We start from the raw sequence: 24172 nt of genomic DNA, 5'->3' as shown, positions 1-24172 counted from the left end.
CTCAGGTCCCTCATTGCTTACATCACACCTCAGAACAGATCACTGAAACACTGTTACACACTAAATGGCTGCCATGCCTACAGAGGAATATACATAGCACATCATGACAAAATAGTAGACCTCATAGTGAAAGACATATCAAACCATTTTCCACCCTCAGTATGAATATACAAACATTCTTAGGTAAAACCATCCATGTTTCAGCATTGTTATAGTAACCCTAGTACTTACTTACATCTGGTTGCCAATACACCAGATGTTGTTATTATCATTGAGTGGTCCAGTGAGGTATACATTTTGGAGGTAGGCTGCACTTTTGATTCCAGCCTGGAGGAGGCTTTCTACACCAAGTTAGTTAAATACCAACCACTCCTAAACACCGTCTCAGAGCTGGGTTATAGGTGCAGACTACTTGTTTTCATATTTGGTAGCCTAGGACACACACACAGGTTGGTAGTAAGAGGGCTGCAAAAAGAGGGCTAAACAGCTAGCAAAGTACTGTGCCATATATGCTATTATTGGCAGCCGCCACATATGGCGGAGACGTTTCTATTTATCCCCTTAAAAAGTGTATTGTGCTTGTTACGTAATATTGCGAAGATTGCTGCATGCCACTGGGCATGAGTTTGTGTATGTATTGTACATCTGTACTATTTGTGTCCCTGTATCATTTTTCTTCATGTGGACATAAATAAATGGTTAAATATGTGTGTGTGTGTGTGTGTGTGTGTGTGTGTGTGTGTGTGTGTGTGTGTGTGTGTGTGTGTGTTTGTGTCCAGTCTGTCAGGCTGTCTGATCACAGATGAAGGCTGTACTTCTCTGGCCTCAGCTCTGAGCTCCAACCCCTCCCACCTGAGAGTGCTGGACCTGAGCTACAATCATCCAGGAGACTTGGGAGTGGAGCTGCTTTCAGCTAGACTGGAGGATCCACACTGGAGACTGGACACTCTAAGGTATGAATAGACAGCAGAGCTCACTGTTGGTTCACAGTGTGATACCAGTGAAGACACAGTTACACACAGTTTCCTGAGAATCTTGTCCACGCTAGGACTCTACCCTATTAATTAGTTACATTCTTATTGGAGCACTTTGAGGACGTCTCAATTATGTTGCTGTTCAGACTTAATCTTTGACCTTAGAAACCTGGAATATTTCATATATTTTGAAGATGAGAGCTGAAGAAGCTTCTGAAGGTTCATTCTGACTTTGTTTCTTCCTCCAGGCTGGATCATTGTGGAGAGCAGAGGCTGAAACCTGGTCTGAGGAAGTGTGAGTGTGCTTTCACTTTGATTCATAAAAACAAGGCACAACATCTTACAGTAGGATTAGTATTGTGTTAGTATTTTTTTCCAATTGCTAACAAGCATCAGTTTAAACGGAAGTCACACTATCAAAACTATTCACACAGAGAAACAGAAGTCACAAACTGTGGATTATTTTTCATTGCTTTTACACAAAATGCAGTCAATGACCACATTTTCCAAAATACTTGAATTCTTTTCTCATGCAGACTCCATCACAGGCAGAACACTTTATTTCTGCAGCACATCTATCTATAATTCCAGGAACGTCTTTCTGTCTGTGTGTGTGTCTGTCTGTCTGTCTGTCTGGGTGTTAAGCGCATATCTCTCGAACCGTTAGTCCGATGGATTTCAAACTTGACAGGTGTCTTGCTATGGGCACGTGTAAGTGCAGTGCCAAGTGTGGTGTTGTTTGGATAAGAAGTGCAAAAGTTATCCTTAAATATACAGGTAAAAGAAGCACACATTAGCTTTTACCGCTCTAGCCGCTGGCCCCTCCCCCTCTGCTCAATGAGTGAGCAGTGAGCAGGAGCAGAGAGAGAGAGAGAGAGAGAGAGAGAGAGAGAGAGCAGCAGAACTTTGGCAGCTAAAATGTGTGCAAAGTAGCACTACTTTGGACTGTCTTTGACTTTTGAATAAACAAACGACAATTCATGAATTTAACGACGTTTCAGAATCCCACACATGCAAGGCACAACCAGCTACAACAAGTGCAAACAGAGCGTGATGTCACTTATAGGCAGGCTATCTATCTTATGAAGCCAGACGTATCTGTACAGTGTGTCTCTCCTCTCTCTCTCTCTCTCTCTCTCTCTCTCACTCTCTCTCTCACTCTCTGCGCGCACACACACACACACACACACACACACACACACACTCCAGGTTCTGGTGGTTGATGATCGCAGATATGTGCTGGTTAACTCTCATAACGGGCAAGGGGGTAGCACACTGCTGAGTCCATGACGCTAATGTCTGATTACTCCACATTTTAATTGTGATATTTTGTGATTACATTCTGATTCTGCAATGTTCTCTGTCAGGTAAATACATAAGCACAATGTCTTCCTCCATAGGTGCCGATTTATGTTTTCCTCCGTGGGTGCTCACGCGCGCATGCCCTTTAAAAAAAAAAAAAGTAGTCAAAAAATGTTTGCATTTCAGAACCTTAGGAAACGGACAGCAACCGATACAAACACACTATTAACTCGATAATAAAGCTGTAAGCTGAGTTTTCAACTCAGACAGCGCCACTTCTCATAAATACAGATAGGATTGGAGATGAGAAGTTTAACTGACCACTAGAGCTCAGATCGGCCCAAAAAGTCAAGCCCGACCCAGCCCGAGCCCGAGCACGTTGTGCCCGAGCCCGACACGACATTTACATGTTAACTGTAAGTGTGAGCCCAATTTAAACCCACACTTTTTTAACATGTGGGCCGTTATAACTGACGTTCTCAACTACAATTCAGCAGACTGGTCTCACTGAATTCCGTAAAATGGGCACGGACTGGTAACAGTTCATTCCGTGGTGGTGGTACGGAATGTGTGAAAATTCCGTGTGGCCACCTCGGAAAACAATGCCAATGTAAAGTCAATGAGAAGATGAGGTAGCAAGGTAGTGAGCAGGATGTAATGCCGGAATTCCACGTCAGGAGGTTGGTTGGGGTGGTGGATGGGTGAAACACAGGACTTTCACCCAGGAGACCGGAGTTCGCGTCCCGCGTGTGTCGTTTGTCAGTTGTGTTTTTTTTTGTTTGTTTTTTAAAAGGATGTTCCGCGTGTGTCACAGAACCGTAAGCCCACCCACGACCTTTTCCTGAACCCAACCGCTCCGTTGTTCTTGCGTGTCACATAAGCCCGTGTTTCTTTTTCGGCAATCCGTAAGCCCGTGTTTCTTTTTCGGCAATCCGTGTTCATTTCATGGAGTTCTTCTGTGAGCCCATCACAGAATTTGACGATCCGTTGGTGATCCGTGTTCATTTAACGGAATTATTCCGTGGCAGTTTAACGGATTTTGTTGCAATTCTGTGAAACTGCTACGGATTTAGAGTTTAGGGCCCGTGTTCATTTTACGGAATTCTGTGAGATCAGGTTGAATTCAGAGTTGTTTGAACTACAGAAATCTGTTTAGCATAATGCAACAAGGACGAAGCATGTAAACTGCGCTGTTTGTTTATTCAGCCCAGCAGGCCCGGTGTGATGCATGCGAGAGGAGACTCCGCGCATGACACGTGTTGCATTTTGTAACTGCAGCCTAACTTTTATACACATTTGTTACTTTTATATAGTCTATATATATTTATAATATTTCTGATTATGGCATAGCTTTCTCCCCACCCAATAAGGCTTTAAAAAAAAAAATATATATATATATATATACAGTACAGGCCAAAAAGTTTGGACACAACTTCTCATTCAATGCGTTTCCTTTATATTTTCATGACTATTTACATTGTAGATTCTCACTGAAAGCATCAAAACTATGAATGAACACATATGGAATTATGTACTTAACAAAAAAGTGTGAAATAACTGAAAACATGTCTTATATTTTAGATTCTTCAAAGTAGCCACCCTTTGCTTTTTTATTAATAAGGGAAAAAATTCCACTACTTAACCCTGACAAAGCACACCTGTGAAGTGAAAACCATTTCAGGTGACTACCTCATGAAGCTCATTGAGAGAACACCAAGGGTTTGCAGAGTTATCAAAAAAGCAAAGGGTGGCTACTTTGAAGAATCTAAAATATAAGACATGTTTTCAGTTATTTCACACTTTTTTGTTAAGTACATAATTCCATATGTGTTCATTCATAGTTTTGATGCCTTCAGTGAGAATCTACAATGTAAATAGTCATGAAAATAAAGAAAAACATTGAATGAGAAGGTGTGTCCAAACTTTTGGCCTGTACTATATATATATATATGTATATATATATATACCCTTGATCAAGCGATTTATATTATTATAAATATATATATATAATAATATAAATCGCTTGAGCGATTTATATTAATATATATCCATCCATCCATCTTCGTCCGCTTATCCGGTGTCGGGTCGCGGGGGGAGCAGCTCCAGCAGGGGACCCCAAACTTCCCTTTCCCGAGCAAAATTAACCAGCTCCGACTGGGGGATCCCGAGGCGTTCCCAGGCCAGGTTGGAGATATAATCCCTCCACCTAGTCCTGGGTCTTCCCCGAGGTCTCCTCCCAGCTGGACGTGCCTGGAACACCTCCCTAGGGAGGCCATTGATCACAACGGTGCGATAGATTTCCTGCTGAGAACCATGGCCTCCGATTTAGAGGTGCTTATCCTCATCCCAACCACTTCACACTCGGCTGCGAACCGATCCAGTGAGTGCTGAAGGTCACAGGCCGATGATGCCATCAGGACCACATCATCTGCAAAGAGCAGCGATGAGATCCCCAGCCCACCGAAATGCAACCCCTCGCCACCCCGACTACGCCTTGATATCCTGTCCATAAATATTACAAACAGGATTGGTGACAAAGCGCAGCCCGGGCAGAGGCTAACCCTCACCTGAAACGAGTCCGACTTACTGCCGAGAACCCGGACACAGCTCTCACTTTGGTCATACAGAGATTGGATGGCCCTGAGTAGAGACCCCCTCACCCCATACTCCTGCAGCACCTCCCACAGTATCTCCCGGGGGACCCGGTCATACGCCTTCTCCAAATCCACAAAACACATGTAGATCGGTTGGGCATACTCCCAGGCTCCCTCCAGGATCCTTGCGAGAGTGAAGAGCTGGTCCGTTGTTCCACGACCAGGACGGAATCCGCATTCTCAACCCGAGGTTCGACTATCGGCCGAACCCTGCTTTCCAGCACCTTGGAGTAGACTTTACCAGGGAGGCTGATAAGTGTGATACCCCTATAATTGGCACACACCCTCTGGTCCCCCTTTTTAAAAAGGGGAACCACCACCCCAGTCTGCCACTCCTTTGGCACTGTTCCAGACTTCCACGCAATGTTGAAGAGACGTGTCGTCCAGGACAGCCCCTCCACTCCCAGAGCCTTCAGCATTTCTGGACGGATCTCATCAATCCCCGGGGCTTTGCCACTGTGGAGTTGTTTGACTACATCAGTGACTTCCCGGTGAAGGGGGGGAAAAACCCCTTCCCTTTTTGTTTTTAAAAAAAGGGTTAGTCGAAATTCAGGAGTTCCTCAAAGTGCTCCTTCCACCGCCCTATTACCTCCTCAGTTGAGGTCAACAGTGTCCCATCCTTACTGTACACAGCTTGGATGGTTCCCCGCTTCCCCCTCCTGAGGTGGCGAACAGTTTTCCAGAAGCACTTTGGTGCCGACCGAAAGTCCTTCTCCATGTCTTCTCCAAACTTCTCCCACACCCGCTGCTTTGCCTCTTTCACGGCAGAGGCTGCAGCCCTTCGGGCCCTTCGGTACCCTGAAACTGCCTCCGGAGTCCTCTGGGATAACATATCCCGGAAAGACTCCTTCTTCAGTCGGACAGCTTCCCTGACCACCGGTGTCCACCACGGTGTTCGTGGGTTACCGCCCCTTGAGGCACCTAAGACCCTAAGACCACAGCTCCTCGCCGCAGCTTCAGCAATGGAAACTTTGAACATTGTCCACTTGGGTTCAATGCCCCCAGCCTCCACAGGGATGCACGAAAAGCTCCGCCGGAGGTGCGAGTTGAAGGTCTGTTGGACAGGGGCCTCCTCCAGACGTTCCCATTTACCCGCACTACACGTTTGGGCTTACCAGGTCTGTCCAGAGTCTTCCCCCACTCCCTGACCCAACTCACCACCACGAACTTCGGAGCACCCACGGTATTGGCGCCTATGTCTTCCTCTGATGTAGACGTAGCCTACGCTACAGTAAGTCAATAGATAGTAGGCTATACAGTGGAGTTGCATATTCTTCAGGGTCCTTCTGTAAGTCATTTCGGGGTACACTTTGGTTTTGATAAATTCTACAAGCAGCAACACCACAGGCCAAGTAATCAGCCCGTTTTCAATGGGCACAGCACTAGTTGTTCAAATGATAAAACACTTGTAACCCCTGGTTACCATAACCTTGCTAAATAGATTAAACTGTGGAAAAGTTACTATGTAGTGACATGATTTAATATTGAATATGAATAGATGAATAATTAAATGAATATTTCTTTGTTAAGATATCTCTGTTGTTGTATTTATGGAGCAGAGCCCTAATAGAACCAAACTCCATCCAGAAAACAAGCATTTTAAAAGTAATTTGCTTGTCTTCTTGTGGACAGTCCTGTTAAAGTATGAATTCAGTCATTTTACAAATCATCATCATGATGTTATTTTTGAATACTTTTTATCCATTTATTGCAATTAAAAAAATGGCATAATGTGTACTTCAAGTTGCACTGGAAGTGGCAGACATCAGATGTAAAGTTTTCTTCCTGGAGAAGGCAGTAAACATTACTCCGCCAGATGATATCGTTAACCCCGACATGACGCCGTTTAATTTCCCGATGTATCTGTGACTTCCTCACCAGGTATAAAGCAACAGAGGTTATTTTGGCCATATGATGACAGAAAGAAATGTTCTGGGTGCTTACAGCTGTACACCAGCGGGTACGCGAGTAGCGTAATTAAACACAAATTATCCAAATATGATCCCCATATTTTGATCATTTGTGTTCACCATTGTGCGACACAAATATTTTATTTTGTCTTGGTGTGAACATGGCATAACACTTTTTATGTACACCCTGCAGCCAATCAGAATCAAGTATTTACCCAGACAATGTTATATATTGGTATGGTGACTCCTACACTCATTTTCTTATGCGTTTTGGAGGATTGTGACTTGTTTGTAAGAAAAAGCACTCGCGGAGATCCACGAATAAAGCAACGTCAATACTAAGATAAAATAAGTTCTCCGTGGTTGACTTTTCTACAGAAACGTAAACTTAGGGTTTTCTTATAATAAGTTATCACAATGCGGTCACTCATCTGTGTCAGTCCTCCTCTCTACTCTCTCTGAGAACTCCCCAAGCTGTCACCTGATTATACCTGAGAATGACCTCATGAGGAGGAGGAGCCAAGGTTACCATTCTCAAGATTGAGAATAACATTTACTTCTCCAAATTTAAAGTCCAAAGTCTACATTTCATGAACCCAAAATAAATAGAAAACTAAATGAAATACAAATCGTTTTTTTTTCATTAATAAATACATATGAATTAACTTATTATGGCTCTAACACATATTGAAATATACAGACAATTTTAGCGGATTATTTACAACACAATAAAGTGATAATTTCAAACAGCTGATTTCAGCTGAAAGAGAAGAAATAAAATGTGATGATGATGAGAGCGTGTGACCAAATACAGGAGAGTGATTACACTAAAGCCTGTTTTATTTTAACTTTTATTAGGGCCCGAGCATGAAAGTGCAAGGCCCCAACGGTGCCTTGCACTGAAAGTGCAAAGGAATCTATTGTTTTTCATCAGATTATTATTTTTTCGAGTCCTTCGTTGCATTTTTGAGGGGGTTACCATGCACGAAAACTCACAAAACTTAGCACACATGTCACAACTGGTGAAAATTACAAAGTTCTGTAGTAATTGGGCTCAGGCGTTGCCAGGGGCTCCATAGCACCCCCTAACGTGCGCCTTAATTCCGACAAAAGTAATAAGTTAATATACCAACTTTTAAAGGAACATAAGACTCGTCTTGAACTCCATGGTTCTATTTTTAGAAAAAAATTACCAAATTCTAAAATTTCCGAAATCTTGGTTTTCGTGCAAAAATCTTCATTTTACCAACACTTGTTTGAGGACTTTATGATGCACAAAAACTCTTAAAATGTTGCAGCCATGTACATAATATTAAACTCTTTCATCTTAATACACATTTAGGCTTGGGAGTGGTACGGTTGCTCTATAGCGCCCCCTAATTAGGGCCCGAGCGCCGACAGCGGCGAAGGCCCTATTGAAACTGAAGGAATTATTATTGTTTCTTTTATTATTTTCCCGTCAAATGAATTGCCTTTTTGAGGGGCTTAATATATTCAAAAACTCACCAAATTTGGCGGTCGCATCAAGTCTGGTGAAAATTTACGTATTTTAAGGGTTTCAGGAATAGGCGCACAAAAATGGCTCGCTAGCGCCCCCTAGAAAGTTAAGAAAATTGAGCCCCTGCAGTCCGTTTAACGTAGACTCACAAAACTTGGTACACATATGTAACATGTCAAGATGTACAAATAACTTCATTAGAGCCATACCCTAAACCCAACAGGAAGTCCGCCATTTTGATTTCAACGTTCGAAATTTGTGCGATTTTGGCCATTTCCACATGTCGTACTTTAACGAACTCCTCGTAGAGATTTCATCCGATCAACTTCAAACTCGGTCTGTACCATCTTAAGATGTTAAAGATGAAAAGTTGTTAAAAGAAAAACTTTTCGTCATAGGGCGTGGCGGGGCGGCCATTTTGTGCGTTTCGCCGCCGAAACAGGAAGTGGGTGTAACTCGAGTGTACGTTGTCCGATTACCTCGAAACTTTTCAGGATTCATAAGAGTCCAACCCTGAGGACAAATAAAGGCCGATATTTACTTAAAGTCATAGCGCCCCCTAGTGGCAACCGGAAGTAGGCCTAAAAGTCAAGGTGCTATACTTTAACGAACTCCTCCTAGAGATTTCATCCGATGGACTTCAAACTTGGTCTGTACCATCCCAACACCAAACGATGAAAACGATGAAAATTTATTAAAAGAAAAACTTTTCGTCAGACGGTGTGGGCGTGGCGTGGCGGCCATTTTGAGTGTTTAGCGATGAACAAAGAAATTGTTGTAACTTGAGTGTACGTTGTCGTATCTGCCCGAAATTTCTCACGAATCACAAGGGTCCAGGCCTGAGGACACCTACAGGCCAAAATTGACTTTTGGTGATAGCGCCCCCCACTGGCAACAGGAAATGTGCCTTATATGACAAACATCATCCGATTTACATGAAACTTAGAATGTGTGGTCTACACGTGATACTGAGCCGGCCACTATAATATGACCACGCCCACTTACTCAGGCCACGCCCCCTTTTATAACATTTGAACTGTTTAAGGTAGAGTATTGTGTATTGTGCAGAGACTGCCTTATTCATTGGTGATGGTTTGGCCACGCCCCTTTTCACACCTAATGAACCGTATGACTTAGAGTCTTGTGTGAGGTATCGTTGAACTCGGCGGGGAGTTCCCTTTTCATTGTTGACAATTTGCAGCGTCTGAGCGCAGCGCGAATGCACGGTCGCAAGGAGCGGCGTCCGCCGGTAACCCCGACACGCGCAGAGGCGCGAGGGCCCGTCCATCGCTGCTCGCAGCTTTTATTGGTTTTAGCACTTGGGCACATTTTTGATGGCCTCAATATGTACGAAAACTCACAAGAATTGGCGCCCACATAAACAGTTGGGGGCTTTGCGAGACTATACAGGGATTTGGCCCATACCTATATGCGGGCTCCATTAGCGCCCCCTAATGCGTAGAAGGCCTTACATTGGACATAGTTGCTCCGATCCTCACCAGATTTAATACCCATATTGCTCTAATCATTGCAGACATATTTCCCATTTACATTCATTAGCTACGCCCAACCGGAAGGCGGCCATTTTTAATAATACATTTTTCAGGTGTTTTACATTCTTTCGAACTCGTCCTAGGCCGTGACTTTAATCTTCTTGAATCTTTGCAGGTAGTATCTGTTGACCCTCATAACGAAAAGTTATCCAGAGAATTTTGATAGTTGAAAAAATGCGCAAGTTATAGCAACTTACTGTCTAAACAGGAAGTTGCGTTATCTTGACACCAATTATTCCGATTGCCCCGAAACTTTACAAGGATGTTCCTCCTGGCTGGTTTAGCAACTGTGCCAAAGTTGGCTGCAATCGGCCATTAGATGGCGATGTTTTAATTTTTTTTATTTAATCATAAAAATATTGACATATGGGAAGCCTACTTTGTCTAACTACTCCTGGGACGTGTGTCCAATCGGCACGAAAACTTGCATATACACTCGGAGGACCCTTGTGACAAAAAGTTAACAAAAGAATATTGATAGCTAAAAAAATGCGCAAGTTATGGAGGACCAACTTCCTGTAGGTGGGAGTGGAAACAGGAATGGTTATATCTTGCATACGACTATTCCAATGGACACAAAACTTAGAACTGTTGTTCCTCGTGTGCCAATGAGGCTGTGTGCCAATTAAGGTGTCAATCGGCCTTTAGATGACGCTGTTTAACTTTTTTTAATTAATTAGCAAATTTGCTTTGAGCGAAACCTACTTTTTTTAACTCCTCCTAGAGCATGAGTCCCATCTGCACACAAATGTGCACCTAGACTCGGTGGACCCTCATGACAAAAATATATCAAAAGAATTTTGAAAGCTAACACATTGCTAAGTTACAGAGGACCAACTTCCTGTAGGTGGGCGTGGAAACTGGAACGGTTATATCTTGCCAGTGGCTATCCCAATGGACACAAAACTTAGTGCAGTTGTTCCCCATGTGCTACTGAGGCTGTGTGCCAAATATGGTGACAGTCGGCCTTTAGATGGCGCTGTTTTAATTTTTTTAATTAATTTGGCAAATTTGCTTTATGCAAAACCTACTTTTTTTTAACTCCTCGTAGAGTGTGAGTCCCATCTGCACAAAAATGTACACATAAACTCAGTGGACCCATGTGACAAAAAGTTATCAAAATAATTTTGATAGCTAACAATGCGCAAGTTACAGATGACCAACTTTCTGTAGGGGGCTGTCAAAACAGGAAGTTGCGTATCTTACCAAGATTTATTCCGATTGACACCAAACATGACAAAGTCTTTCTGTATAGGGATTTGATCTAGCCTAGAAATCTAGACTCCCCCTAGTGGCAGCAAATTTATTTGGCAGCCAGAGGGGGTCTAGGCACTCTCCGTTGACGTTCAAGCTGCAAAAAACTAATTTTGGTCAGGCCAATCACATTGTGTATAGAGTCGGTGGGCAGGGCTTATGGCTGCTGCTGCTGGGAACAGCGGACTTCTGGAAGACATGGAGGTAAGCTTTTCTTTGATAAAAGAACAAAGAACGGCACAGAAATCATTCTTAAAAAAGGAAGATGTGTTCGGAGTTTTGCCGACCGGATACTGCAAAAGTTTAATCTATCAACTAGCTCCGCTACCTTCTTCGTTGCTCTGCCTGGTTGTAGCGCTATCCTATTACGTGCAGAGGGAATTTGAAAGACAACCATTTATCCTGCCCCTCGGATCGAGCTCCGTCAATGGTGAGTTCCCAGACCCTACATCTGGATGTGGGTCTGGCTTGTCAGGCTAGGTTTGAGCATCCATGGCACATTTACAGTGCTTCGGCCATTAGATGGTGCTGTTAGAATTTTTTTTATTAATTATTCACATCGCGATATATGGGAAACATACTTTGTCTAACTCCTCCTGGGCCGTGAGTCCAATCTGCACGAAAACTTTGATATAGACTCGGTGGACCCTTGTGACTAAAAGATATCAAAAGAATTTTGATAGCTAACACAATGCGCAAGTTATGGAGGAACAACTTCCTGTAGGTGGGTGTGGAAACATGAATGGTTTTATCTTGGCAAAAGTTATTCCAATTTACATGATACTTAGAATGTGTGGTCTACATGTGATGTTGCATTTGCCAGCACCCCCCGGGGCAAGAAGCGAGGGCCCGTCATCGCTGCTTGCAGCTTTCATTTTATTTTATTTTTGTGTGAATAACAACTGTTTTTTATTTTTTACATAGAAACAAGTTGAATTTAAAGCTTGTGTATCTGCATTCTATTCTTGTTTTAAAGATAATCCAAAGAGATGTTTCATTGTGAAGTTTTGATCTAATTAACAGTCAGTCTGTTAATAAAGCAACTAATCAACCATCAGGTGTGTTAGATGATAATCTGCTGCTGTGTTGTGTCTCATTCTCTCCATCAGATTCCTGTCAACTCACACTGGACACAAACACAGCACACATAAACCTCAAACTGTCTGACAACAACAGGAAGGTGACATATGTGAAGGTGGAGCAGCCATATGCTGATCATCCAGAGAGGTTTGACTACTCTCCTCAGCTGCTGTGTAGAGATGGTCTGACTGGTCACTGTTACTGGGAGGTCGAGTGGAGAGGAGTGGTTTATATATCAGTGAGTTACAGAGGAATCAGCAGGAGAGGATACAGTGATGACTGTGTGTTTGGATGGAATGATCAGTCCTGGAGTCTGATCTGCTCTGATGATGGTTACTGTGTCCGGCACAATAACATAAAAACATCCATCTCCTCCTCCTCTGTCTCTGGTAGAGTAGCAGTGTATGTGGACTGTCCTGCTGGCTCTCTGTCCTTCTACACAGTCTCCTTTGACTCACTGATCCACCTCCACACCTTCAACACCACATTCACTGAACCTCTTCATCCTGGATTCTGGTTTGGGAGGCCTGGTTCAGTGTCTCTGTGTTCTCTGTAGGACGGAGTCTCCTCCTGTCCACAGAAATACTCACACTGCTGACCAACACACACAATCTCTTTGTAAATCAAACTCAAAATTACAATCAGAATCAGAAATACTTTAATAATCTCAGGGGGAAATTATTTTTGTTACTACTCCAGGTATACAAACAACAATAAAAACAACATATATTATCAAGACTTTTAACATATATAATAAAAACAAATATACAGTAATAATATATAAAATATGAAATGTTTATATGAAAAGAGAACAATACATTAAAGGAGTCACTGTTCTGTCCCCATTAGTACATTATTTCACTTAAATGTTTTTCTTTCGCATGCTAACCAGGATAACTAGCGCGGAGTCTCGTCTTGATATGCTAGAGGAGGTGGAGAGGCAGCGCAGCCTCTCGCCCCTGGCCTTGGCTTCTGAGGTTGAAAAACTGAACGCCAAGCTAACTGAGTACGAGGATCGGGAAAGGCGAGTAAATGTACGCATTTATGGGTTCCTGGAACGTGTTGAGGATAAAGATGCCATATCGTTTTTGAGGGTCACGCTCCCCGAAATCCTTCAGGATGACTTCCATGGGGGCTTAGATTTGGAGCGTGCTCATCGTTGCTGCTACCAGCTAAGCCCGGAGCCCCCCCAAGGCCATTCATCGTGCAGTTCCTGTTTCAACAGAAGGAGCGGGTGAGACAACTTGCTAGAGAGATCGGGGATGTCCGTTGGCAAAACCATAAGATAAGCTTCTATCTAGACTTTTCCAAGGCCACGCATGAGCGACGACACTCCTTTACTTAGCCAAGATCCCGTTTGGCATCGGCTATCCTGCAGTGCTCTCATTTACAACGTCAAGTGGGATAAAGCTATGTTTTGTAGACCCCAAGAAGGCCCTGAAATGCATCAAAAACCCGCCTTGTGCTCTTTTTTGCACCTTTGCATCTTTCAGAGTGTCTCCGGTAAGACAATGTAACTTATGTTTCGATCTCCACCTCTCCCTCTGATAGACATTTAGATGAACATTTCGAGTTTGTAACGCTGGAGGTTGGCGATGTGTTTTCCTTTTTGATTCATTATTTTTGTTATTTTTTCGCCCAATATTTGCACTCATGACTTGACTTGTTTTTGTCTTTACTATTGTTTTTATAGGTGCATTCTTTATTAGGATTTGTAGACTATGGGTGCATTATTAACAGGTAGGCATTTCTCATTTTTGCTTGGGTTGCAGGTCATGTATGTCTGTCAGGTGGGGGACGTCTTTGGGGGCATTGTGGTCCGTTAAAGCAACACAGTCTCACTCCCTACTCGTCAAATGTATGACGCATGGTCAAGGACCCTGGCGTCAAGTTTCAACAAAATAGGGGTACCCTTGACGTCATTTTTTGACGAGGGGGTCCGTCAGATAGACATTCATGTTATTCCCTCACCGTCGGATATCGACGAAAGAAAAAAACACGCCCCCCGCCCCTTAACTTGAAATCTGTGACAGTTATTTTTAGCCCAATAACCGCTGTTTTAATCAACATTATTCACGAGAGAGTATCATGGTTTATATGTATTTCTTTTAATGTTATTATTTCGGTATATTTCGGCCAGGGAAGCTGGATTGCTTTTTTGTTGATTTATATTTTTTAAACTATAATGCTACATCTATCAACATTTATTTAGATGTTATTATGGTATTCATTTCTTTACTTTAATAATATTATTTCGGTCTTACTGCTGGTGAAATATTACAGTATATGCTGTAATACAGAACATTACGATATGATCCGAGCAGGAAGCATTCAAAGCCGACAGGCCTATCCCCCAATGCAATGCGGCCATTCATTTCAAAGAATCAGGCAGCGATCAGCGGGTTTTTAATGCCAGGATCACTTCAATATACATATATACAGTCAGTGATTGTATTACCAGCAACAACACGTTGCTCAGTTTTGTTCCAGTAAGTTATGAACCATAATAACGTTTAAACGAATCCGCGGAAAACTCCGGAAGTGACGTAGTACGTCCCGCTCGGTGGATACGAAGATAAAAATATATAGGCCTAACATTCGTAATATTAATGTTTTTTTCTAATGTTGTATTTGAGGAGTATCCGCGGAAGTGACGTGGAAATTCCACATCTCGTCTGTGAAAGAATGTTCCACGTTGTACGTGAGAATATACACAATAAAATACTAATAATGAAAAAATTGTGTTTTATATTTAGCACTTTGATTTTCCTTATATATACTATATAAAAAACCTACAGTTGAGTGTTTAGAAATACAGCCTAATGGCTTGTTTGACTAATTTGCATTTGTTTTGAATTGTACTGTTGTGAAAAACAATAAACTATATACAAAGAGAAGCATTTTTTATTTTATTTTCCATACATAGTTATTTAAAAACGCAATTTTCTAATTTTGCAGTTGATGAATATTAATAGCAAAGACTAAAGGGGAAAAACAGTATATTTATGTGTGGAACTTAGTTTGATTTAAAATCACACTGCATTATTAGTTGTTTTAAATAAATTACTTTTTTGAACTATCAATTTATGGTAGGCCTAACATATTAATTATTATATTCAGAAGATGATCCTCATATCAATCACCGTGGTTACAGCTTGTAGCCATCCTAACCTTTGTAGCCTTTACTGAGACTACCTTTTCAAAATTAAGAAGGGACTAGTTTTAAGAAGCATTTTCAGGAAATTAAAAGGATAAGCATCATGTTGATTTTTATTGTAAGTATGTCATCTGTATGATAAAACAATATGTCAAGTGTTATTTGTGAAGCATTTGAACTCAAAGCAAATATCCCTCTGGGGACAATAAAGTAGGCCTATCTCCTGCTAAGTGGTCTCCATGATGTGTAAAAATTAAAACGTTGTTGTAGGACTATAGCAAACACATCGTTGGAAAGGTCTCAACCTGGAGAGGAACATATGTCAGTCTGAAGAAGATACATTACTCCTGCTTTGAAATATTGACCTCTGAACCTTGAACCCAGTACATGTATGAAGGCTTGTCATTTAGCAACAGAAGGTGCTACACACATAAAACCAGCCGTGGTGGGGGGGGACTCGTTCGGCTCCTGTTTCTGCTGTCCGCTGTGAATTGGCTTGATTCCATTTCAGATTGTGGCCGCCGGCCGGCCGGCCGAGCACACAATATATGAGACAAATACATGAAACTGTATTTTATTATTATAACTATCTTTATTGTTTAACTCCTCAAATACAACATTAGAAAAAAACATCAATATTACGAATATTATATATTTGTATCTTCGTATCCGCTGAGCGGGACGTACTACGTCACTTCCGGAGTTTTCCGCGGATTCGTTTAAACGTTATTATGGTTCATAACTTACTGGACCAAAACTGAGCAACGTGTTGTTGCTGGTAATACAACCACTGACTGTATATATGTATATTGAAGCGATCCTGGCGTTAAAGACCCGCTGATCGCTGCCTGATTCTTTGAAATGAATGGCCGCATTGCATTGGGGGATAGGCCTATCAGCTTTGAATGCATTCTGCTCAGATCATATCGTAATGTTCTGTATTAGCCTATACTGTAATATTTCACCGGTAATAAGATTGAAATAATATTATTAAAGTAAAGAAATTAATACAATGATAACATCTAAATAAATGTTGATAGATGTAGCATTATAGTTTAACCCTCCTGTTATCCTCAAATTTACTAACATCTGTTATCTGTTATGATTTTAAACCTCCAGAAAATGTTTTTCCAGAAAAACTTTTACCAAATTTTTATGTTGATAGCCTAAACTGGCAACTAGAAAAATGTTGACAGAGCGATTGATTTGTCACGAAAACATTGAATGTTTTCAGAGACATAGTGGCTGGAAATATTGCCCTTCCAGTTTCAGCATTCCAAGAGCTTGCTGTTGCTTCACTTTTTGACTTGTATACTCCTGCCAAAATGAGCAACCCAATGTAGGCATGGAGGTCTGTCACATCCACATCTTTCCAGCTGTCCACATACACACGACTTCCCTCTAAATTTGTCATCTCAAGTATATCTTTTTCAACTGATTCAAGGTTTGTAATGTAAAGCTCAAATGCTGATTTGTGAACATGGCTGACAGCATATCTGGTGGGGCCTGGAATCATTTTTATCACATTAGCAAGTCTACCCTGTTGTTCAAGTGGGGAGAGGGACAATAATAATTTCCCGATTTTGGAAGGAAGTTAGACGTGTAACAGATACATGTGGTTAGACAACAGAAGGGTCAACCCCAATTGTCTCATTGTCATTCAGATATCATAGATAAGACTCCACCCCTCCTCAACATTATCCTCAGTCTCGTAACTCATACATATTCTCCTCTATGTAACTTTCAGTGCGTACCAAGAGATGTGACAAAACGATATCACTGAGAGAAGACCGTTGTCATGTACGACATTTTAAATGAGAGTGTAACAAGTACACGAGAGCGCTAAATCGGCTATTTTGGTCAACGCCAGGGGTCTTAACATTCCGCACAAAAGTGAACTTGAATATTTCCGCAAGAAAAATATAGATTTTGCTATGGTCCAGGAATCACATTTATTGTGCAAAGATGTGGGTCGGTTAGCCAATAAGTTTTATCACCCTATTGCAACTTCATCTGCAGCTACAAAATATAAAGGAGTAATGGTATTGTGTAGACGCAAACTAAAATTCGATTTGATTGACTCTTGGGCGGATGATGCAGGTCGGATAGCCATTGCAAAAAATTGTATGGATGGGAAAAACATTGCACTTATTTCTGCTTATGCCCCTAATGCATTTAGTGCTATTTTTTTGAATTACTAACTAAATCTTTGCTTGACCTCACAGGGTTTCATTTAGTTCTGGTTGCACATTTCAATGCGGTGTGGGACAGCAGTATGGACAGAACAGGTGGTAGTGAGACTAGGGACCAACGTTTTGCGTCTGAGGCGTTGCGCCATTGGGCATCCGAAACGGGCATGGTCGACGTTTGGCGTCTGCTAAACCCTTCCATAAAAGACTTCTCGTTTCACTCAGGGAGACATAAATCCTTCTCGAGACTAGATTTTATCTTTGCTTCTAAAGACCTGTTTCAAAATATTCAAAAATTTGTCATTAAGATATCATAGATAAGACTTGCTGTCATTACCACATTATGACAGTGTAACAAATACATTCTTTGACCTCAAATAAAGTGGTACCAATTGTATTTGTCATTAACATATCATAGATAAGACGTGCTCGAGACTAGATTTTATCTTTGCTTCTAAAGACCTGTTTCAAAATATTCAAAACGCGCATTTCATTCCAGTTACCTGGTCTGATCATAAACCAATATATTGTTCGGTCACTGTTCGCTCGTCCTCCACTAAAGCCACCAGGTGGCGTTTCAATTCCTCCTTATTGCGAGATGAAACATTCAAAACTCAGTTTGAAACAAATTTTAGTGAATTTTTTTAATTTAATGTCGGCTCTGTTTCTGATCCGAGAATACTTTGGGAGGCAGTGAAAGGCTTTATGAGGAGTAACACCACTTTATGCGCCTCAACACGAAATAAGGAACGTGCTGCCAAATTGGAAGCTTTAGAATTAAAATATGCGACCCTTGATGCCTCTCTGCAACGTAATTTTAACGACTACGCAGCCCTACAGAAGGAACTGATCAAAAAAGAGATTAACTCTCTTGTGAGGCGCCGTTCAGAATTCCTCATGCACAAAACAAGGCAAACGTACTTTTTTAATTCCTCAAAATCCAGTCATCTACTAGCAATGAAATTGCGGACAGATGAGCATTTTGCTGATATTTTTTGCATCCGTGGACTGCAGGTTTAATGTGTAATCGAGATTTGGAGTTCTGGATCCAGGGGTTGGGTGGGACATGTCTGTTTTTTTTTTGAATTATTTTTTCTTTATTATCTTACCTTAGTTATTAATCATGCGTTTCTATGTATATGCAGGTATGTGAATATATGTTCTGTACTTTATTTTTGAGGCGTATACATTCCTGTACGTACTGTCTTGTTAAGATAAAATAAAAAGATTTGATCACAAAAAAAAACAACTGGTCCTATGTGTGTGTAGCACCTTCTATAACAGCTGGTCCTATGTGTGTAGCACCTCCTGTTGCTAAATGACAAGCCTTCAAACATGTTACTCTCCAGATTGAGACCTTTCCAACGATGTGTTTACTATAGTCCTACGACAATGTTTTAACATTCATAAACAGCAAAATTAGAAAATGGCATTTTTAAATAATGATGCTTGGAAAATAAAATAAAAAATGCTTCTCTTTGTAAAAAGGTTATTTGGTAACACTTTACTTGACAGTACCGACATAACCATGACATGACACTGTCATAACTATGACATGACACTGTCATGAATGTGTCATAAACCTTATAAACAAGTCATAAACGTTTATGACTTCTGTCATTAAGTGTCATTCGGTTTTTGTCATGACAAGTTGACATTGTTGGGCTTGTCTTGATTATGACAACTTGACATTAATCAAAGTGATATTACCAGAAGTTGTCTTGGTCATGAAAACTTGACATAAACAGAAATTCACCTCTTTTTGTATTCATGACATTTTGACCTAATGATTATTATAATTAGATGTGCAAGATTAGAGACCAATTCTAGCACTTTTTCAGATAGATGTCTGACAGGAAATTTCACAAAACTGGGTCTCATGACACTGTTATGACAGTGTAACTAATAAATATTTTGACCTCAAGTAGTGGTACCAATTGTATTTGTCATTAAGATATCATTGATAGGACTTGCTGTCATGACGACATTATGACAGTGTAACTAATACATATTTTGACCTCAAGTAGTGGTACCAATTGTATTTGTCATTAAGATATCATTGATAGGACTTGCTGTCATGACGACATTATGACAGTGTAACTAATACATATTTTGACCTCAAGTAAAGTGGTACCAATTGTATTTGTCATTACGATATCATGGATAAGACTTGCTGTCATTACCACATTATGACAGTGTAACAAATACATTCTTTGACCTCAAGTAAAGTGATGCCAATTGTATTTGTCATTAAGATATCATGGATAAGACTTGCTTTCATGACAACATTATGACAGTGTAACTAATACATATTTTGACCTCAAGTGGTTCCAATTGTATTTGTCATTAAGATATCATGGATAAGACTTGCTTTCATGACAACATTATGACAGTGTAACTAATACATATTTTGCCCTCAAGTAAAGTGGTACCAATTGTATTTGTCATTAAGATATCATGGATAAGACTTGCTGTCATGACAACATTATGACAGTGTAACTAATACATATTTTGCCCTCAAGTAAAGTGGTACCAATTGTATTTGTCATTAAGATATCATGGATAAGACTTGTTGTCATGACAACATTATGACAGTGTAACTAACACATATTTTGACCTCAAGTAAAGTGGTACCAATTGTATTTGTCATTAAGATATCATGGATAAGACTTGTTGTCATGACAACATTATGACAGTGTAACGAAAACATTCTTTGACCTCAAGTAAAGTGGTAACATGTGTGTTTGTCATTAAGATATCATAGATAAGACTTGCTGTAATTACCACATTATGACAGTGTAACAAATATATTCTTTGACCTCAAGTAAAGTGGTATTAATATACACATAAATATGGCATACATACAGATAAACTAACTGAAAAAAATAAAGTGTGCACACAAAAGAAACCCTCTTCAGTTCTATGAGCTCAATTGTTCTTTGATGACAATAGTTCAGAGATGTTCAACATTGGGGCCCATATGAGTTTGGTTTTCTGTTTGTCCTTCCACCATGAAGAATGAATCAAGGGAAATCCATCTAGGTTCAGAGTCTCGATCCTGAACAGGGAATCTCTAAACCCTGGAAGTCTCTGGGATGTGAAGAATCAATGTGATTCAATATCCCTCTGTGGACTGGGCCTCCCCTCCGTAGCCTTTTCACCTCCTCCACCTGTAGATAAGGCCAAAAAATTTCTCTCAATTACTATTCAGTAATGAAATCAATTCCTTAGGCTACAATGAAAATAAAATGAGGTCATATTTCAGTTAACCCCTATTGAAATATCTAAACCTCTATTCAGTTTGTACAACCGTTCTTACATTTCTTCTCTTAGGTATCAAACGTATATAAATCCCTTTCATGTACCAAAAGCACATACTATTAATAGGCAACCTTTATACAAACAATGCATTTCTAATTTAAGTTGTATGGAACCTTAGTAACATTAACACTATCCTAAATATAATTGCATAAATTGCATGTAAACATCTCTCAAATTGTATTATTTTCCCATAACTTAAGCTACAATGTTGTAATCTAGAGGCATTAAGACTTGCGTGCTTATTTATCCCTCCCTGCCCAGGTAACCGTAGAAAGAATGCACTAAAAATTAGCCTCTTTAAGTTAGCTACTTCACCATAAACTCCAGTTAAACAGTTAAACTCACAATTTGTACTAACATTCATTCAACAAAATACCCACAGCTAGCAATAGTGTTGAAAAGCAACATTATACTTTCCATAACCAATAGATATAATCATTAGCCTTTTCACAGGCAATATGCAGTAGCTAGTCTGCTAGCCTAGCGGCTAATTACCCTATTAGCATATGAATACAGCACCTTAGCTAACCCGTTAGCTTAATGGTATTAGCACCGATTAGCATGGATGCTAGCAAACTCTAGTGTTAAGGAGTGACTCACCATTTTACTGCCTATAACTCCGTGACGATAGTTGATTCAGGCACAGCTCTCTTTCACTCTATTTACAACAAGGTATAGCCAGTATTAGATAGTATTTAGTATGTAGAATTGATTTATTTCACTAACTGGCGTTCTTTCTATCTTACTGAGTGAATAACGGCAGCATCCTCCTGAAAGCTTGAAAAACACTTTGATGGGCTTGTAAATAAGCCAATGGGTGAACTTGGGTCCGTGAGCTGACCAATCAGATTTACGTCTCCTCACATCCCTTTTGGCGCCTGCATCAGAATGTGGGAGACTGCCGTTATTCACTCAGTAAAATAAAAAAGAACGGCAGTTAGTGAATAAATCAATTCTACATACTAAATACTATCTAATACTGGCTATACCTTGTTGTAAATAGAGCAAAAGAGAGCTGTGCCTGAATCAGCTATCGTCACGGAGTTAGAGGCAGCAAAATGGTGAGTCACTCCTTAACAGTAGAGTTTGCTAGCATCCATGTTAATCGGTGCTAATAGCATTAAGCTAACGGGTTAGCAAAGTTGCGCTTATTCAATACGCTAATAGGTAATTACAAGCACAAAATAAACTACAGACTAGTACTGCATATTGCCTGTGAAAAGCCTAATGATTATATCTATTGGTTATGGAAAGTATAATGTTTGCTTTCAACACTATTGCTAGCTGTGGTTATTTTGTTGAATGAATGTTAGTACAAGTTGTGAGTTTAACTGTTTAACTGGAGTTTATGTGGTAGTAGCTAACTCAAGAGGCTAATTTGAGTGCATTTTCTTTTTTTACGGCCCCCGGGGGGGGCAGGGAGGAAGGGTAAATAAGCACGCAAGTCTTAATGCCTCTAGATTACAACACTGTAGCAAGTTATGGGAAAATAATACAATTTGAGAGATGTTTACATGCAATTTATGCGATATTTAGGATAGTGTTAATGTTACTAAGGTTCCATACAAACTTGAATTAGAAATGCATTGTTTATATAAAGGGTGCCTATTAATATAAATTTGCTTTTGGTACGATGAGAGGGATTTTTATACGTTTGATACCTAAGAGAAGAAATGTAAGAACGGTTGTACAAACTGAATAGAGGTTTTAGATATTTCAATTAGGGTTAACTGAAATATGACCTCATTTTTTTTTCATTGTAGCCTAAGCAATTGATTTTATTACTGAATAGTAATTGTGAGAAATTTTTGGTCTTACGTCTACAGGTGGAGGAGGTGAAAAGGCTACGGGAGGGAGGCCCATTCACAGAGGGATGATTAATCACATTGATTCTTCACATCCCAGAGACTTCCAGGGTTTAGAGATTCCCAGTTCAGGATCGAGACTCTGAACCTAGATGAATTCCCTTGATTCATTCTTCATGGTGGAAGGACAAACAGAAAACCAACTCATATGGGCCCCAATGTTGAACATCTCTGAACTATTGTCATCAAAGAACAATTGAGCTCATAGAACTGAAGAGGGTTTCTTTGGTGTGCACACTTTATTTTTTTCAGTTAGTTTATCTGTATGTATGCCATATTTCTGTGTATATTAATACCACTTTTCCTGAGGTCAAAGAATATATTTGTTACACTGTCATAATGTGGTAATGACAGCAAGTCTTATCTATGATATCTTAATGACAAATACACAATGTTACCACTTTGACGAGGAAAAATAAAGAATTTTCGTTACACTGTCATAATGTTGTCATGACAACAAGTCTTATCCATGATATCTTAATGACAAATACTATTAGTACCACTACTTGAGGTCAAAATATTTAGTAGTTACACTGTCATATCAGTCATGAGACCCAGTTTTGTGAAATTTCCTGTCAGACATCTATCTGAAAAGTGCTAGAATTGGTCTCTAATCTTGCACATCTAATTATAATAATCATTAGGTCAAAATGTCATGAATACAAAAGGGTGAATTTCTGTTTATGTCAAGTTGTCACGCGAAAGACATCCTCTGGTAATGTCGTCCTGGTTAATGTCAAGTTGTCATTACAAAGACATCCCAACTAATTTAATGTCAAGTTGTCATGACCAAGACAACTTCTGGTAATGACACTTTGATTAATGTCAAAGTGTCATAATCAAGACAAATTTAATGTCAAGTTGTCATGACCAAGACAACTTCTGGTAATATCACTTTGATTAATGTCAAGTTGTCATAATCAAGACAAATTTAATGTCAACTTGTCATGACCAAGACAACTTCTGGTAATATCACTTTGATTAATGTCAAGTTGTCATAATCAAGACAAATTTAATGTCAAGTTGTCATGACCAAGACAACTTCTGGTAATGACACTTTGATTAATGTCAAAGTGTCATAATCAAGACAAATTTAATGTCAACTTGTCATGACCAAGACAACTTCTGGTAATGACACTTTGATTAATGTCAAAGTGTCATAATCAAGACAAATTTAATGTCAAGTTGTCATGACCAAGACAACTTCTGGTAATATCACTTTGATTAATGTCAAGTTGTCATAATCAAGACAAGCCCAACAATGTCAACTTGTCATGACAAAAACCGAATGACACTTAATGACAGAAGTCATAAATGTTTATGACTTGTTTATAAGGTTTATGACACATTCATGACAGTGTCATGTCATAGTTATGACAGTGTCATGTCATGGTTATGTCGGTACTGTCAAGTAA

At 40.1% G+C, this 24172-nt stretch overlaps 2 protein-coding genes across 2 annotated transcripts in view; both read left to right on the top strand.

The window, feature by feature from the left end:
- Positions 1-12938, top strand: part of LOC120562966 (NACHT, LRR and PYD domains-containing protein 12-like) — a 38819-nt gene extending 25881 nt beyond the window's left edge. The window contains exons 8-10 of the mRNA XM_039806946.1: positions 780-953; positions 1223-1269; positions 12255-12938. Coding sequence (XP_039662880.1) covers positions 780-953; positions 1223-1269; positions 12255-12781 — 748 coding nt within the window. The 3' untranslated portion in view covers positions 12782-12938. The remainder of the gene's footprint in view (positions 1-779; positions 954-1222; positions 1270-12254) is intronic.
- LOC120568386 (NACHT, LRR and PYD domains-containing protein 12-like) overlaps positions 1-24172 on the top strand; it is a 251224-nt gene that overhangs the window by 176408 nt on the left and 50644 nt on the right. The window lies entirely within an intron of this gene.

This window comes from Perca fluviatilis, chromosome 1, assembly GCF_010015445.1.
Source record: "Perca fluviatilis chromosome 1, GENO_Pfluv_1.0, whole genome shotgun sequence".
Taxonomy (NCBI): Eukaryota; Metazoa; Chordata; class Actinopteri; order Perciformes; family Percidae; genus Perca; species Perca fluviatilis.
The sequence above is the reverse complement of the archived record's forward strand: the minus strand, read 5'-3'. Positions and strand labels throughout refer to the sequence as shown.